General features: G+C 35.2%; 1 protein-coding gene and 1 pseudogene across 2 annotated transcripts in view; one reads left to right on the top strand and one right to left on the bottom strand.

Moving 5' to 3' along the window:
• Nucleotides 1-18,511, top strand: part of SKAP2 (src kinase associated phosphoprotein 2) — a 220,453-nt gene that overhangs the window by 151,022 nt on the left and 50,920 nt on the right. For both annotated transcript variants that reach the window (XM_037836938.1, XM_037836939.1), the window contains 3 exons: nt 6,204-6,328; nt 7,189-7,252; nt 7,619-7,756. In XM_037836938.1, coding sequence (XP_037692866.1) covers nt 6,204-6,328; nt 7,189-7,252; nt 7,619-7,756 — 327 coding nt within the window. The remainder of the gene's footprint in view (nt 1-6,203; nt 6,329-7,188; nt 7,253-7,618; nt 7,757-18,511) is intronic.
• Nucleotides 2,665-3,417, bottom strand: LOC119534507 (annotated as a pseudogene).

The raw sequence follows: 18,511 nt of genomic DNA, 5'->3' as shown, positions 1-18,511 counted from the left end.
AAGTTCATGTATCTTTGGCTGAGAGGATAGAACAACTTGCTAATCAGTTTGATGAAGTGGAAGGGTTTAGTATTGAGGGGCATGTTTTCCTCTTTCCTACTCATGAGCATCAACACTTAGGGAATAACATGAGTTTGTTTACTGAGGGGAAAGGCCTTCTTAAATATAAGTAACAGATATTATCAAACATGGCTGAACATATTGCATGTCTTTCTTTGGTAGCCATTTGTACATCAGTTAGTGTTCTTGGTGTGAGCACTGGAAAGCAACTTTATGCAGAAGACGAATTTATTGGAAGAATATCAACTATGAGATGGAATTGATGGGGAGTAGTAGCCTTTTCTACATTTTTAACAAGCATCCAAGATGATTCTGACATAGATGATTCTTGAAATATACTTTGAGGACATTTCTAGGAGACAGTGTGAAATAGTTGAAAAGGCAGGGCTTTATGATCAGACTTACGTTAGGGTTTTTACCACTCATTGGCTTTGTGACCCAGAGTAAGTTTGTTAGTTAGTTTTTTTTTTTTTTCCCGTTGGTGATGGAGAAATAAAGTACCACTTTTACCACTTATTGGCTTTGTGACCCAGAGTAAGTTTGTTAGTTATTTTTTTTTTTCCCTGTTGGTGATGGAGATACAAAATATACCTTCTATCTCCTAGATATCGATATATGAGGTATGCTGTATTACGTTGCTAGCATATAGAAGAAGATCAGTAAATGTGAGTTGTCTTTCTGGCAGCTTAAAAACCCAGAACACAGTTATAAACCTAAAAGTTAGTGAAAAAGTCAAAGGGAATAGCTGCCATTAACCTCATGCATTTTGTTTTGTAGGAGATCAGGACCAACTGCTTTTTACCTTGAACCTACTGAATTAGAATTGTGTAAAATTAAGTTACTGATTTAATATGTAATCTAGTTTCTTCTGGCAGCTTTCAATTCTGTAGACATTAAATGTGAACAGCGTGATATGGGCAAGGTTAAATGTGAAATAGAAGCCGGGGGAAATTTAATAGAGGAACAAACACCTCAAAAATACTGAGGGCATTAAAGTGTTATAATATAAAAACAAGTACTCAAAATTATACTCCTAAATCATCAAGAAAACATTAAACTATGTTTAGAAGACATTGTTTGAAAAGTCAGGGAAGTGTATCTTTTGAGAGATTTCCATCATAATGACACATTTCTTAAAGTATTGGCATTTAGAAGAATAAGCTTTGGCTATTTTGGAAATACACTTAGATGAAATACTTGGTTTTTCACAATTTTGGGTAAATGAACTCATATGACCTTATTTCCCATTTGATTGACATGTTACTATCTTTAACAATCAATCTCAAGTCAACAGGTATCATTGAAACTATCCCAAAAAAGCATTTTCTGAAGAATTAGCCTCTTTATAAACTTACAAAAATTGCCATATACTTCTAAATTTTCTCCTGTTTCTCTGTCCAGAAGACAAGCTAATGTGAAGGGAGAAGAACAGAGTCTTATTGCAGCTAGTCTGCCCATTTCATGTCTTGAACTTTCTATTCCATATTGACTAATTGGAAATATGGCTACTTTATGGTTATGGATTTGCAACATTTATTTAGAAAGAGTTATCAAGAAAGAATTGTATTATCTTTAAGTCTTAAATATTTAGAGAAGTCTAAGACCATCCTTTCTGCACCCCACCCCCCACCTGCCCCACTTGGATATTTACATGGTTCCTGATCCTCAAATTCTAAACAGTCAGCTGAATAGGTTTAGATGTTTGCTTCTTTTTGTTATTTTACTTGATTAAACAATATCTGAAGGCTTAGGTCTTTCTTTGTCGAACTGAAGTTTTCTTCTATTCCATCTTTGATTATTGACACTGTTTTATTTGTTTACACTTCTTCCTGAATACCGTTTTTTTTTCTTATGTTGTATCTTTGTCTATCTGCCATCTCCATCATATTCCCCTTTGTTCCCTGTATTTGTTTCCTAGGGATATGGTAATAAAGTACCAAAAACTAGGTGGCTTAAAACAACAGAAATTTAGACTAGAGATCTGAAATCAAGGTGTTGCAGAGCCATGCTTCCCTCTAAGGTAGAATTTTCCTTGCTTCTTCCTACTTCTGGTGATTCCTGGAAATCCTTGGCATTACTTGGCTTGTTGCTCCATCACTTCAATCTCTGCCCCTATCTTCACAAGGCCTTCTCTCCCATGTGTTTGTCTCTTTCTGTGTCCTTTGCTCTTAAAACATCAGTGATTTGGTTTAGGGCTCAACCCTAATTGGGTATGAGCTCATCTTAACTTGATTACATCTGCAAAGATCCTATTTCCAAATAAGGTCACATTCACACAGGTACCAAGGTTAGGACTTGAACATATGTTTTTGTTTTTTGTTTTTGTTTGGCTATATACAGTGTGCTTTATTGATAGTACATGACAAGTTACAGCTCTCTGAGCCCTTTCCCTTCTTCAGGGGGTCTGGGATGGAAGCTGTTGAGGATGAATAATTCTCTGTGTAGGGAGATAGAGTTGGGGCAAGAACTCCTCAGCACCTGACTGCTTCTCTCTTCCTCTCGTGCTATTGCTGGGGCTGATGGTCCAGGTGGCTTTTGCTTCTTGGAGGCCGGGTGGACCATAAGGTCAACAACCCTATAGCTGTATTCAAACTTATTGTCATATCAGGAAATGAGCTTGATGAAGTGGTCATTGAGGGCAATGCCAAACCCAGCACAAAATGTGGAAGAGTGGGTATCACTGTTAAAGTTGCAAGACACAACCTGGTCCTCACTGTCACCCAGGATGCTCTTTAGGGGGCCTTCTGACATCTGCTTTTAACTTCTTGATGTCATCGTATTTGGCCATTTTCTCCAGATGGTGGGTCAGATCCATGATGGACACATTGGGGGTAGGGATGCAGAAAGCCACACCAGTGGGCTTCCCATTCAGCTCTGGGATGACCTTACCCACCACCTTGGTGGTGCTGGTAGATGCAGGAGTGATGTTGGCAGCCTCACGGCTGTCATACCATATTTTCCTGGAGGGGCCATCCACAGTCTTCTAGGTGGGAATGACGGTGTGGGGGGTGGTGAAAAGTCCCATCACAGTTCCAAAGTTGTCACGGATGACCTTGGCCATGAGGACCAGGAAGTTGGTAGTGCAGAAGACATTGCTGATGATCATGAGGGAGTTGTCATACTTCTCATGGCATCACAAACATGGGGGCATCAGCTGAAGGAGAGAGATGATGACTCTTGGCGCCACTCTTCAAGTTAGCCCCAGCCTTCTCCAGAGAGAAGGAACATGAAGACCATGTAGTTGAGGTCAGTGAAAGGGTCATTGATGGTAACAACCTCCACTTTGCTGGAGTTTACAGCAACCCTGGTGACCAGGCACTCAATGCAGCCAAATCTGTTTATTCCGACCTTCACCATCTTGTCTCAGGGATGTGGCTGGCTCTGCACAAAAAGATGTGATTGTCTGTCAAACAGGGAGGAGCAGAGAGCCTTAAACATAACTTTTTAGGGGGTACAGTTCAACCCACTACATCTCCTTACCCCTTATTCTTTTTTTTTTTTTTTTTTCTATCTACCAAGGAAGTTTTTCAAGGTATAGCACTAATCTGATTTTCAACAATGTTAATTCTACTTTTATCACTTCTAATTACAGAATTTGTTTTGCTGCTGCATTTCCCATTTCCTTATACAGTATCTGTTCCTTATTTTTCCAGATTCATTTTTATTTCTACCTGTCTGAGTCATTTCATATTTCTTCTATCATCTCTTTCAGAATTTGTTGTTTCAACTTCTGTAAAAGATGCAAAGCAATTGTCTATGGGTCACTTCTGTTTCTTGTAGTTTGCTTTTCCTTTCTACATATTGAGTGCTATGTTATCTTTTTGTATTACATAATATGTTTATGACACCTGTGTTTGTTTGTTTGCTTTTCCTCTTTACTTATCCTTAAATAAATGTGATGTCTTTATCATCTGGGATGCTTGCCTATAACTTGGACTAGTGGCTTCTCTCGGGTTCATCTCACTAGAGGCTATTCACTCGCTCCTCTTAGACCTGGAAGATCTGATACATTACCTCTTAGCTTATTTCTGGTGGTTTTGTTTAGTGAGAATCTGCTAGCCTGAGGAAGGATCGCCTACTTTTGCTACCTGGTTAATTTATTCCTAGATAATCTAGCACGGGAAAGTATTCCACTCCCCGCAGCTCTTTGACTCAGAGTCTTTGTAGTGCTGATTTCATATGTCCAGATCTAGAGTCCCACTCCTTATGCATTTCTACCCCCACTCATGTTATGTTGCTAAGAATTTTAGACCCAGGCTGGAGGTAGAAAGCATGGGCTTTAGATCTGATAGTCCAAATGAATGGAGTAGGAGCAATTAAGCCATTGTGCAGAAAGGAGTGATTTTTCTCCATCAGATCCTTGAAAATTCTGTTTCTCTTGAGGAGTTTAAGGATCTCTCTCTCTCTCAACACTGTCCTGTATGGCTTTGAATTTTGCCTCAGACCACTTCTACTTTTTGTAGTGAAAATTTCTTTTGCTGTCTAGTAGAACATTCATTGACAGATATTCTTGGAGCACTCAAATTTGTATTATGTTGTGTGTATGTATGTGTGCATTTCAGTGAGAAAGTGAGAATGATCTGATAGGGTCTTACTGGCTTTGGTCCCAGTGTACCTGTAATGCTGCCCAGCTTAAGTGTTCAATATAAATTTGCTGAATATAAAATACATCCTGGGAGAACCAGTTCTATAAACTGGTCCCACGGATAATTAATTCTGGGAAATGCTGCATCTAAATCCTCTTAGAAATTCAATCAATATGTAAATATATTTAGGGCCCCAAGAAGGCTTGGACTAACAAAACCTGTTTAATTTTGTTTAACTCAGCATTTCCCAAACTTATTTGATCACAGAAACCTGTTAATAACTTGGGAAATGAATTTTGGGAAATGCTGCTCTCAGTTTTAAAGTATACTTTTTCTGAACCTCATAGAGATCATTGTAAACTTCAAATTTTTGAGTTTGAATTGTTTTTCACCCATTCAAAGAGATATAAAAATTATGACTAAATGTAATTAGATTTCTAGGTTTAAGTCAGAATTTCTAACTCAGATTTTTCTCATTTTTCTCATCTTATTTGGAATAAGATATAACCTTCATGATCATTTAAAAATGTATTCTTCAGGGATTAAATTAGTATATTTAAGAAAAGGAGATATATGTTTTATTGGTTTACTGAGCAGAGAGACCATTGCTTCATGATATGGAAACATCTCAATATTTTCCCCTAAGATCAGTGAAAGAGACAGTATGTCCTTATTCATGACCTTAATATTGTGTGTTAATCTAGGAAGTAAACCTACAGGTATGCAGCTCTTGTATCAAAACGTCTAACTTGGGTGAAGTAGGAAAGCTGACTAATTTTATTTTCACTTTCAGAGTATTACTTCCTTTGTTGTATCCCTTCTTTATTTGTCTTTAAAATAATCTGGCCTAAAACTCAAATCCGTCTTTTCTTTTCATTCTTCATCATAAGGGATTTAAATGTGCTTTATTAAAAGTTCATCTGTTCATTGACTGGTTAAGGAACTTATTTATTTATTGCAGCTAATGCTTTTACACTCGTTTTACCACTCTTCTCCATCCAAATAGTTTGTTTTCTCCTCATTTCTTTTTGTAACTAGTATTTTTGCTTTGGTTTCCTTTTTAAATTTAGAGTTAGACTCCTACCAATTTAAGAGATTTAAATAAAAGTTTTGTTAGGAGCCGTTTTTGGGGAGAACAAGGGCTTGGATGAGGGGAGGTTTTCAACTAGTCAGGGTTTCCCACTGGCTTACTAAATCTGAAAGATACTGATTTGTAGTGGGTTTGTGTAATAAGTTCTAAGTTTCAGTTCTTGGATTTTCCCTATAAAAAAGTGTCATATTTCCATACTGCTTTCTGAATAGAACCACCATCTGCAGAGACCCCCTTCTTCTTGTTCCCTAAGGCCTTTTTAAAAACAATTGTTCCAAATACTTCATAATTCTAGATTTAAAAGTGATATCTAGAAATGTTATTTAAGCATTATATTACTAAAGCAGATATGACCAAAAATACTCTTATCAAGAATTGACAAATAAAATCTAAATAAAAGATAATTGACTGAGCATTTATAGCCACTGTAGCAGATGAAATTCTAACTTTGGTTTTATCTTTGACAGACAAACAACAGAAAGGTGAATTTGCAATAGATGGCTACAATGTCAGAATGAATAACACCCTTAGGAAGGATGGAAAGAAAGATTGCTGTTTTGAAATCTCTGCTCCTGATAAGCGTGCCTATCAGGTTGGAGTTTTTAGGTTACCTTGAAATTAACTTGATAGAATGTTCCGATTTCATTTATAGACATTAGCGTTTTTTTAAAACAACTCTCTGACATGTTAATAATGATAAAAAAATATTGATTTTAGTACACTGAGCATTCATATAAGGAAGTACATTTTTAAAAAATTTCAGATTAGTTCAAGTGATATCTTCTTTTAAAAGAACAAATGAATATGTCATTTATCTGTCACTTCAAATGTTGCGTTTTATATCTATTTTAATGGAACTGTGATTTCTTAAAAGGATTATGTAGCAGAAAGAGTAAAATTATCAAAAGAAAAATTTCAGAGACTTAATGCGTATTGTATTGCTTAGAGGTATGGGAGAAAATGAAGGTAAAGGCATGTATTGGCTCTGCAATTCAGGAGCTATCATCTAGGCATCAGTATGGAATGTATGTTTAATAAGTTAAAATATCTGAGATTGCAGTTGAAAGCCAGTTAATTAAGTTGTCAGGTAATGTGTTGGAATCTGACAAGAACATTTTTAAGAAAACTGTACCCAGCAGTCTAAAGAAATTCATGGGTGTCTTCTAATTGTGAAGGGCAAACTTTGTTCATCAATTCTGTCTTTGACATTGATGAAGAGTAGCAGCTTTTTTTTCCTGCACAGCTGCCAGCTGCTGATCAGAGTTTCAAATCCATCATCCTCTGCTTCAATTACATAAATTTGTCAAAATTAACTGTACATTATAAGAAGCATCCTTGCAAGAAAAGTAGCACTAGGCATGAAAAGAATTACTAATGGTCTTAAAGAAATGACAAGAATGAGACATACCTTCCATTTCTACTATGATGATTTTTATTATTTGTTTTTAATAGTTCACAGCAGCTTCTCTCAAAGATGCTGAGGAATGGGTACAGCAGCTGAAATTTGTGTTACAAGGTAAGAGCAGTTGATTAAAGAGGTTATCACAGTCTTGAAATACAGAATAACTGAGTGATTTGCATTTTCATATACAAAAGCTTACTGAGTTCTGTGGGTATGACCGAGGGAACATAACTTTTATTAGGGAACATAACTTTTATTATGTTCTGTTATTGCAGACTAGTCACTGGAGATTTATGAAAGCATCTTTACAAATATAAAATTCACATATTTGCATGACAATCGTTTAAAATGTTTTAAATTAAGGATTTAGTACAATATAACAATATTATTACTTTGTAGGACTGCATTAATATAGGAAATATGGTTTTAAAATATTTTTCACATTCTTTTAAAATTTACTTTATAAAACATGTCTTGTAGATATGGAATCTGATATTATTCCTGAGGATGATGATGAAAGAGGAGAATTATATGATGATGTTGATCAAGCTCTACCAACCAGTGGTCCACCAACAAGTGGTCAACCAATAGATGATGAAATTTATGAAGAACTTCCAGGTATTTATTGGTGATTCATTTGAATAGTTGGGGCTTTTTTTTTTAAGGTCATAAGTCATCAAATTGACAAGTTGAGTGAAAAAATTGTGAGCTATAAGAACAAGGACAAAGAAAATCTTCAAAACTATTTTATGAAACAGGTTCTGCTTGAGATATTTCAAGTGAGTGGATGTACATTTATGAAAAGTGAATGGAATGTTCAAATTGAGCAGATACAGTCCTAATCTCTTGGGACTTGTGACTCATTAGCATTGTTTATGCTACATAATTTTTTAATTAAAAAATTGACTTGCCTTACAGTTTTTTCCACCAACTCACACATCATTTTTTATTTATACATCTTGAATTTCCATTAACCAGAAGTCCTGTGCACATCCCATATGTCATCAACTTCTGCCTTATGTGTTCCTCTTTGCTGCAGTGTATTGCATTGTCTTGGATAAATGTTGTTGAACTGTAATCAAAGGACTTTTGAGGCTTGAAATTTTCTTATTTGATAAATTAATATCATCATGAAATCATAAAGCTTTCTTATTCTAAAATTTCAGGTGTGGTTTAGTGTTTACTTGCCTTAGTTTCTGTTATTTAAAATAAAATGAGCTATTTATTAGCTACTTGACTTGTAGTTTTAGAGTGTCAACCTAAAACAGAGAAAGATAGGCATTTTAAATTTAAGAGGTGTATGAAATAGGACACTTAGACTATGAAAGCATTCAGGCGGTTATTTCATTACTGATACCCTAGGTTGAAGTAAGCCTTTTTCTGGCTATTAAAAAAATCAGTAATTAGGGAAGATGAAGGGATTTTAAGCAATTTAAATGAGATTTAACTAAAAATTCATGTGGAGAGTAGTTTTCTTTGTCTGGAATAATTTAATGACATAATATAAACCTTTAAAATTGATTTCAAAAATATTTAAAATGCTTCAGATTAACATATAAATGTTATTTTCAGTGCCATCAGTAGAGAATAGCAACTAGAACATGGCTTTTAGAGTCTAAAAGTTAATTCTGGCTATACCATTTACTAGTTTAGTGAACTTAAAATTCAATTTCTTCATCTGTAAAATCGGATTAATTCACATTGAGAGGATTAAATGAGATAATGTATGTGAACCTCTCAGTACAATGCTTGAATCATAACAAGCACATAATAAATGGTAACATCATCATTATTATTGTTTTCATTATTGTGTCTGGTAAATTCTTGTACGTGCGTATAAGAAGCCATAATGATGATTTTCTGACCAAATAAGAATTAACAATTCTAACAGTATTATAAGCTCAAGATATTAAAAAAAAAAAAAACACTCAAAAAATACATACCTCTGTATTGCCTCTTACTATTTTAGAAGAAGATGAGTAGTATGGAAGTGTAATTTGGGGGAGGAATAGTAATCTGTATATTTCTGTTCTTTTAGGGGAGCTATGTATATAGCTCTTCCTTTCTGGTTTGTTATAAGATAATGGCATCTGCTGTAACCTCAGTTATCCCCCAATAGTGAAGAATATACTTTGACTATTTATATTTAGTCACCCCGTATCATTATTAATACAATTATTTTAGTCTTTAAAATGTTCAGTAGAACTGGTGAGAATGTATACTGATGTAAAATGGAAGTGTAGTACTTTATACATGGTATTACTGTCATACACATTGCAAGCCTTAAAACCATGCAATTTTAACTGTTGAGTTAACTGTTAAGTTCCTTGCTTCTGCAACTTGATCATTGTCTCCCTGCCCCCAAAGTTAAAAAAAAAAAAACTGATTATGAATAAAGATTAGTTATTTCCAGTATAGAGACCCAAGGAAGATAGCTTGAAATCTTAAAAATATCCTTCATTTTCTTGCACCAAAGATGTTCTTCTTCATCTCTCTCTCTCTCTCTCCCTCTCTCCCTCTCTCCCTCTCTCCCTCTCTCCCTCTCTCCCTTCCTTGCTGTGGTATTGGGAGAAATTTAAACTGCTCTGGGATTCCTTTGCCCCTGCCTGGGATCCCCAGTTGCTGTACAAAGTGATTGAGCTTGGTAGAGCCTGTAACTGTGCCCCTGGGAAGGAAACTGTTGTAGGCAGCTATGGAATGTCTAGTTCTTCTTTCTTCCCCAGTGTAACTGAGAGCCCCTTCAACATCTGCACAGTTCAGCAAGTTTGTCGACTTTGAGCCAGCAGCTATAGAAGGAATTTTTCTTCGTGAAGTCCCTAAAGTTATTTCTTAGAGTTAAAGGTTTCACTTGATTAAATAGCTAAAACTAGAAAGGTAACTTTTTACTTAAGAAATTGTATCTCTTTCAAGACACGAGTTAATCTTATTGCTTTCATTTCTGGGAATAATTTTTGGGGGAGGAGAGCGAACAGTGGAAAAGCATTGAACAAGTTTTATAAACTGTTGATATTTGTCTAGTTCTGAACAGAACTGTGTATCTCTGAAGACTGACTGGTTCAATTCCCAGGATTAATTAATATACTATTTTCTGTCAATTATATATAGTTGAAAACCAACCCTCTTAGTTGAAAGATGAGGCATACAAATGTGTTTGAAGAAAAATCTAAGCATTCAACATGGTACTTTAAATCACAAAGCTCTTTCAAAACTGGAAGTTTGGAACTCCTACTCTAATGAGAATATTTTGTAATTAAAGTGTGAAATAAACCTGCAATGTTTAAGTCTCAAGAGTAAGAAAAAGAAAACATTGTTTAAAAAATAGAGTTGCAAAATATCCCTTGAAAAAAATGTTTATAATTGTATGGGTGACTAAATAGTTTCATTGTAATTGTTTCTCAGTTAAGATATTCTAACTTTATTACAGCAGTTTCTCTTTAATTTCTTATTCATTAATTTTTAACTAACTCCATAAAAGAATAAGAATAAATTTGTAAGATTTCTCTATGTTTAGGGGATCTATACATACATATATAGAGAATAGTTGAGAGAATATCATTTCTGGAGAATATTACATGTATTTGGCTTTTCTTCAGTAATTTTAATGTTTCAACATCTTTTGATGTCTTATTACGTATTAGCATAGACCAGTTAGATTCTCTTACATTGTGGTCTTGCTATATAGCATATATGTGTTTGCATGGCTAATATGTTGATTAAAGTGTGATAAACTGTTAACACAGTAATGCGTTCATTTGGCTTAGCACACATTTCAGAATTTATTCATTTTTCATTAAAAATATAGAGGGATAATATTAATGTCTTATTTTCAATCTTGAAAGGGGAAAACAATGCCTGGGAAATTGCTGCAGAAATCAACCCAGCTTTCTCTTCTCTTCCAGTTAGCATGTCGCTTGTTTTTGTTTTTTTTTTTTTCTTTAATGGCAGGAAATTGTGCAGAAAAAAAAAAAAGAACTTTTCTAGGTATGGACTGAATAGAATCAGCCCAGTAACAAGAATAGTAACCACCCATTAGGCTGTTAAATCTGTAGCTTTCAGGGAATTGCATTTAAAATGTCTTCTGGCAAGTGGACTGGAGGAGAGAAGGCAACATAAAACAGGAAGACAGATTTCTAGTTCCATTAACCTATTTTTTTAAAATGTGAGTTCATTTTTATTTCTTTTTTTATTATTATTGTAATGACAGATAGAACTATTCTGAGCCAGAAAAGAATGTTTTTATCTTTTGGTCATTCAGTTACATTTTAAATTTATTCAGTCCAACTATTTGCATCTAAAATGGAGTATAAAGTAAAATGCAACTCTGAAATTTTTTCAGTGAAATTATTATATATATACATAAAAAAGAACAGTTTTGGGGTACTGAAATTTGAGTAGTCTCCAGCAAGTGGACGCAAATGGTAACTTAATAAGTGGTTACAACCCTGAAAAATACATTTTCATTTTATTTTCCTATTGAATAATTATCACTCATACCATTACCCAGTTAATATCAAGGTTATAGGACCCTGGAGTCTCCGGCATTAACATCATTAGAAGTGATGGAAGTTTCTAGTTTCACCAAAGAATTTTTTTATTCCTTCTTTGGGATGCAGTGGAAAGATGCCAGTTTACTTCCACAGAACCACATATATTCAGCATTTTGATATTGTTAGTCTAAGCAGGCTGCTAGTATTCCTTTTTCATAAACTGAATTATGAAATTATTAAGTGTGTTGACACTGCATCCTAATGCATGGTATGATAATATTTCTTTCCAAGAAGATGAGAGTAAAATTTTTGGATGGTTTCATCTCTGAACTCTGCTGAGAGGGTTGTCTGAGGTTACGGAAAATAAAGAAAATGTTCACAAATTAGGGTCGCTGCACATCCTTAATGTTTGTTTATATTTTTATTTTTGCTGATAAAACGTGTTTCTCAAGTTCTTTATGCTACTTATTTTGTAATATAGCATGAAGCTTTGGAATACAATTCTATCATGTAGCTTTTCTCTATTTTGCCGTGGATACTGCAAATGAATTCTTTTCTTTACAAGAGAGGGTTTAAACCCAGATACCTGTGTGCATGCAGAAGCATATTTCCAAGGTAGAGATATCGTATGACCCATTTTTGCAACTTGGAGCTACATCATTGGTTTTCAACTCTGGGAGACTTTGTCCTCCCCCCTGGGGACATTTGGCAATGTTTGGAAACATTTTTGGCTGTCACAGCTGGGGTGGGGGTGGGTGGGTATGCTATTGGCTTCTAGTGGGTAGAGGTCAGAGATGCTGCTAAAACATCCTACAATGCAGAGTACGGCCCCCCACAACAAAGAAGTATATGGCACAAAACAGCAGAAGTGTTGAGGTTGAGAAACCCTTCGTATAGGGATTATGATGGACAGCTTTTCGTTTATCAACTTTTTTCCATACCTCTTGAGTGATTAAGTTCCATAACCCAAGCTCCAAATAAACATTTATCCATTTTTGTGTAAATGATGTAGGCTTCCTAACATAAAATTAGGATTACATAGAATGGTTCTAGAGCATAAGAGACTAGCTGGACTTATCTGTCACTGTTAACAAGGGACAGTATTGAAGTTCTATCTTTCTTAGGGAAATGAGCAAACCATGAAAAACGAAAAAGGAGGGAACCATTTTGTCTATTTTCATGACGTTCTTTCTGTGAAGACAGAGTTTTTTGATATTGCAAATGTGTCTTTCTTGTAGGACTTCTTGGTTTATAATATTCTGATATGGTTGTTCTTTTGAAGCTGAAGGGAGAGACCTGTGGGTAAGGGATTGGGTGTTCTCTAAAGGGAGTCAGGCATCCTGGGAGAATGCAGGGCCAACTGAGAGACTGAAATTTGACAGGTGGCTTTCGGAGTAGAGGAAGTCCTCTTATGGGATTTCTTTCCTTTCTTGACCCTGGATTTTGAAGCAGCTAATGGGCTTGAGATGGCAGGAAAAATAGTCTCTGCCCTTGGAGGTGGGCAGGGAGTCACCGAGGCAGCTTCATGAGGGAATCAGTGCAGCTGGGCCTGGCCTGAATGTACGTCACAACAAACCCTTCAGGTGGTTGTATATTATTTTCTGTTCATTTTCCTTGTGTTATTACTAAGTTTTAATTTTTAGATATTTATTTATAAATAATAAATGCCTACTAGAAAAACTTAAAAAATTGCCAATTACATAAAACAAAACAGTAGAAGTCACTCACCCCCACCATAAGTAAACATTGTTAGCAGTTTGATATGCATCTTTCCAGTCGTTCTTTTTTCTTTACCATTTACAAATATACAGATAAATATAAACTTTTAAAAACTAAAGTGAAATCTTTTCTTTTCATTTACTTTCTTTTCTCCTTTATTTTCTTCCTTTCATTGTATTCTTTCTTCCTTATTCCTTCTACCTTTTCTCATTATTTCATTTTTCTCTTTCTCCCCTTTCCTCCTCTGTTCCCCTCTTCCCATTTCCATCCTTTTTTCTTCTTTGCTATCATTTCCTTCATTCCATAAATATTCTTGAGCACCTGTTATGTGCCAGATACTGTACCTAGATGCTAGGAATTCCTCTGCTGTCATTACACAGGCTTCAAACGGGTGACTTACAACTGCACCCTTAAATCCCCGTGTTTATTTATGACTTGTGTAATATATGCCTCATGAGTTTGTTGTTTTTGCTTTTCTGACAGAGGAGTCCTGTCTTCCAACAGATAATGTCAAAAGTAACCTGTGCCTTTCTATCTTAACACCTCTCAAGCCATTCTCTACTTCCCTTCTTCCTCTCCATCTGCCTCTTATATACTGGCTCCACCCAGTTGTTGTAACTGAGAACATAGACTTTGGAGGCAAACATACTTTATTTTGAATCCCAGCTCTGCCCCTTACTATACCAGGCAGAAGAAGAGTGAACATGGAGGAAAGGTGGAGAATATAAGATACAATAGTGAACATAGAAATAGGTAAATATGCCAGTAACTTTGATTAACCATTGATTATTATTTTTAAACTATTTATTTTTAAATAATTTTTTAATTAAAAAAAGGCAAAACTAAATTTTGACAACAGTGATAAAATTAGCTGAGGCAAGGTAGAGATGTGTGATAGTGAAAGCATGCTTAAGTTCTTGTCCTGTTCAGTAAAGGAGAAATACTGACTAACTTGAGTCTTTGTCAGGAAATGCATAATTAGGTATGCATGTTAAACTTTCAGAGTAAGTACTGAATAAATAGAAATGCAATTTAGGGTTTCCCAAACCAGCAGAGGGGAAATAATAGGTGACTACAGAAAAATTTTTAAATTCAAGAGCAGATTGGAATGTGTGAGAAAAGGACAAAGAGAAAATATAGTAATGTGAAAGAAGGGAGCCTACTCCATCCTCTGTGTTCCTGCAAAAGAAAGTTTTATTCTACTCATTTCTACAGGTTTTTATAGCATACAAGGTAGTCTTCTACGTGACTGTTTTCAGGTATTTTAGGGGGGGTACATTTTTTCTAAAGCCATAAGGTGTGATTGCATGTCTTTGATCTCAAGGGACAATGTCTTTGAGGCTAGACGGGAGACAGCAGGAACAGGAGACAGGAGCAGGGAAGGAGCCCAGCGACTATTCCCTTATCTAAATTGCTGCCCGCCTTCAGGCATGCAAAGCTTTTGGCCTTCCCCCAGCCTGGTGCCCGCCTTCAGGCTTCCGAGGCTAGGAAGTTGTCCCGCTGTATAACCTATCAAGCCAGGGAACCTTACGTGTCTCCACATAGTAAGAATAAGCCCAAGCATAAAAGTAATTATAATAAATGTAATGAGTAGATTCATCTATTAAAAGATAGAAATTATCGTACTGGATAATTTTTAAAATCCAGCAATACTCTTCTTAGAGGAAATCCACCTGAAACAAAACCATATAGAATTTTCAAAGTAAGGGAATGGAAATAGATATACCAGGCAATCCTAGCCAAAGAATGCTATGATAGCAATGTTAACATCATACAATATAGAATTTAAGGAAAAAGCAATAATAAATACAGAATGACACAAATGCTAATAAAAGAAGGTAAATCTTAAATGCTTTCTGTGTAAACTTAAAATCTAAAAAGCAAGAACTTGTAAGAGAAATCTGACAAATCCTCAATTATACTGGCAGATTTTAACACACCATTTTTAGAGACTGGTAGATCAAGCAGGCAAAAAATTAATAAGGATGTGAAAGAGTTGAATCACAAAATTAGTAAACTTTAATATCTATATAAAGATATAAATCTGCATTGCAAATTAGAGAGTATATACGTTCTTTTTGTAAACATAGGAAATGCATGGAAATTGACCACAGATCAGTTCACTATGGAAGTTTCAATAAATTTCAATGAACTTGTATCATACAGACTATGTTCTTCAACTACAATGACATTTAATTAGAAATTAACGCTAAAAAAGATAATTGAAAATACCCAAACTCATGTGTTTGGAGGCTGAAAAATGCACTCCTATATAGCTCATGAGTCAAAAGAGGAAATTATGGTGGAAATTACAAAATAGGTAGTCCTGAAAGACAATGAAAATAGTACGTAAAAAATGTGTGGTATGCTACTTTTTAAGCCGTATTTAGAGGGATACCTTGATAAATGAGACAAGTGGGAGAATCAATCCCTAAAGAACTAGAAACGAGAGAACAGTCTGAAAAAAAAGACTATAAAATAAGCATGTTTAAAATTATTAAATAAACAAAAGAAATAATAGAAACTTTAACAACAGAAAAGGAGCCTGTGTAAAAAGATTAGATTTTTTAAATTAAAAATACAAATAGATCATTATAAATTATTGATTGTTTTTGATTTTTTAGCAACAAAATTCTAAATGTTTGGACTCACATATTTATTTTTATGTTGCCTAGGAAACCAATAGACTATATATGAAAAAATTTGAACCAGAAGATAAACAAACATCAGACTAAAATGCTGACGTTTATAAAGCAAGAAGAAAAACTACACTACCGGATATAGGCTAAGCTTTTTCTGTGAACTGTTGATGAAGAATCCTAAAACTATGCCAGGAGATCAAATATTTAACATGATAGGTTTCTTATCAATACATGACTGGGTACTTTCCCATTTAACACCAAGAAATTTCAACAATCTGCTTAAAGCCATAGCGCTTCTAATCACCTTCATATCAGACTTTTTAACTGGAGTCTTCATTGTGCATATATGACTTGCCTCACATGTAAAGTGTAAACAGATCAAATTTGATAAAGTTAATAGTAGCTTCATAAGAATGTATTTGCTTTTTTAAGTTCCATGAAAATACATTCTCCATTCTCTCCCTTCCCTCCCTCCCTCTCTCTTTCTCTCTCTATCTCATCTCTATCTCTATCTCTCTTTCTCTCTGTCTCTCCTGCCTCTATACAAACACGTCTGTAGACAGACTGCAGCAGGAGAATATTAAGCTTCACTGTTTTTGCAGATAGACCAACTGGGAATATCAACTTTCTAAGAGTACTCAGCTGCTTACTTTAAAGCAATGATTAATAAGAATGGACAAGTTCAACAAAATGTCAGTGATAAATACAAGCACTCTTCACTATCTGCCCTCAGCAGTCCTACAATTGAGTAGTACAAAGCCTTCAACAAAACAGGGAAAAAAAACTCCAATAAATCAGTTAAGGTTGCATGACTTTCAAATAAAACATTTTTTTTTATAGATTTGCCCCTCTTTATTTTAATTTCACTAGAATTCTTACAAATAACTCATGTCTGCATAGCCGTTAATCCCTTTGTTCCTTATTACAGGAGTTGAGATAAACAGAAAATTTTTCTCTTAAACAGACAAGGAAATTTAGATATACAGTCTGAGTGGCATTTTTGAGCTTTCTCTGGAATCAGATCCCAAATCTCCTGCCTCCTTATTTGGGTCTCTTTCCACATTCCTGATCCTGAGTCAAGGAGCTACAACCCAACTCTGTTTCCCTTAGAGTAAAAACTCATGGGAGAGCCCTTTATTCCCTGTCTAGGTTGTCTTTTCACCTGCTTGCTCCTTATCCCTTAACTAAAATAGCTTTCTCAAAGTTACCAGTATTCTTTCAATCATTGGTCTGAGCCTCAATTTTATCTCTGGAAATTTGATATTATTGGCCACTCTCTTCTTCTTCTTGAAACTCTCTCTTCCCCTGTTGACCTTCTCCAGTTTGTTTTCTTGTTTCGTATAATATGTATAAACAGCACTGTTTTTCATTTCCTCATTTCCTGATGCTTGCTGATTGCTTCAAATTATTTGTTTTCCTATCTATCCTTTATTTCCCTGTGAAGCTTTTTGTTTCTTCCTTGTCTTTTCTTATCTTCTCATCATGTAGTCTTATTATTGTACATTTAATTGATGAATTCAACAAATATTTATTGAAGCTAGACTCTATTCTAGGTGTTGGAAGTTTAAGTGTGAAAAAGGCAGACCTGGCCCCTATCAAGATAATTGGAGATTGACATAAGTGCTAGAAAAAAGATAAGAGGATGCTGTGAAAAGGAGTAACTGCTTTATCTTCTGTGGTCAAGGAAGAGGTGACATTTAAACTGAGCCCTTGTGGATAAAGAAGGACTGATGAACGCAAAAGTCAACTAAGTGCCCTCCCGGCAGAGGGACTGCCAAGTGCAAAGTCCCTGGGGCTGGAGACTTCTGTTTTTAAGAACGAGAAAGGAGGAACATAGGTAGTCAGGTGGAGAGAGGTTAACTGAGCTTGGAGAGATAGGCAAGAGCCAGTTTAAGCGGGGCCTTTGTAGGACATGATTGTTCTTTAGTGTAGTCCTGTGTGTATAAATGGCACATGGAAAATATGTGCAGAATCATTAAAGTGAGGCTGACATATATATAATTATATGAAGTTGCCCACACACAGCAAATGCTCTTTAATGACTCTAAGTGATGAAAAATTTGGATTTGATTAGCTCTTCCTTTACATACCTCTTTGGGCAACTTTATGCTTTCAACTATCACTACTTATAACATATGGTTAGAACAAAGTAAAACATCTTCACTAGGTAGCTAGTTCATCAAAAGAACTTAAAGGAGATATGATGATAATGATATAGTAATAATGGTTAATACTTAGTTCTTAGTATGTGGCAGGTATTTTCTAATTGTTTCAAATGTTTTATCTCATTTGGTGAGCATGAATACTTTATGGCATAGGTTCTATTGCCATCTCTATTTTACAGGCCTGGAAACTAAGGCACAGAAAGGTTCAGTAACTTGTCCAGAGTCACAAGCTAGGAAGTGGCAGAGTAGAGATTTGAACCTAGGCAATCTGACTCTGGAGGTCAAGCTCTTAACAGAAATACACTAAGAATCACTTTCCCCTTAGCTATCAAGTAAGCATTTACTGACACATCTTTAGAT

The sequence above is a fragment of the Choloepus didactylus genome, chromosome 5, assembly GCF_015220235.1.
Source record: "Choloepus didactylus isolate mChoDid1 chromosome 5, mChoDid1.pri, whole genome shotgun sequence".
In the NCBI taxonomy this organism is placed as follows: domain Eukaryota; kingdom Metazoa; phylum Chordata; class Mammalia; order Pilosa; family Megalonychidae; genus Choloepus; species Choloepus didactylus.
The sequence above is the reverse complement of the archived record's forward strand: the minus strand, read 5'-3'. Positions and strand labels throughout refer to the sequence as shown.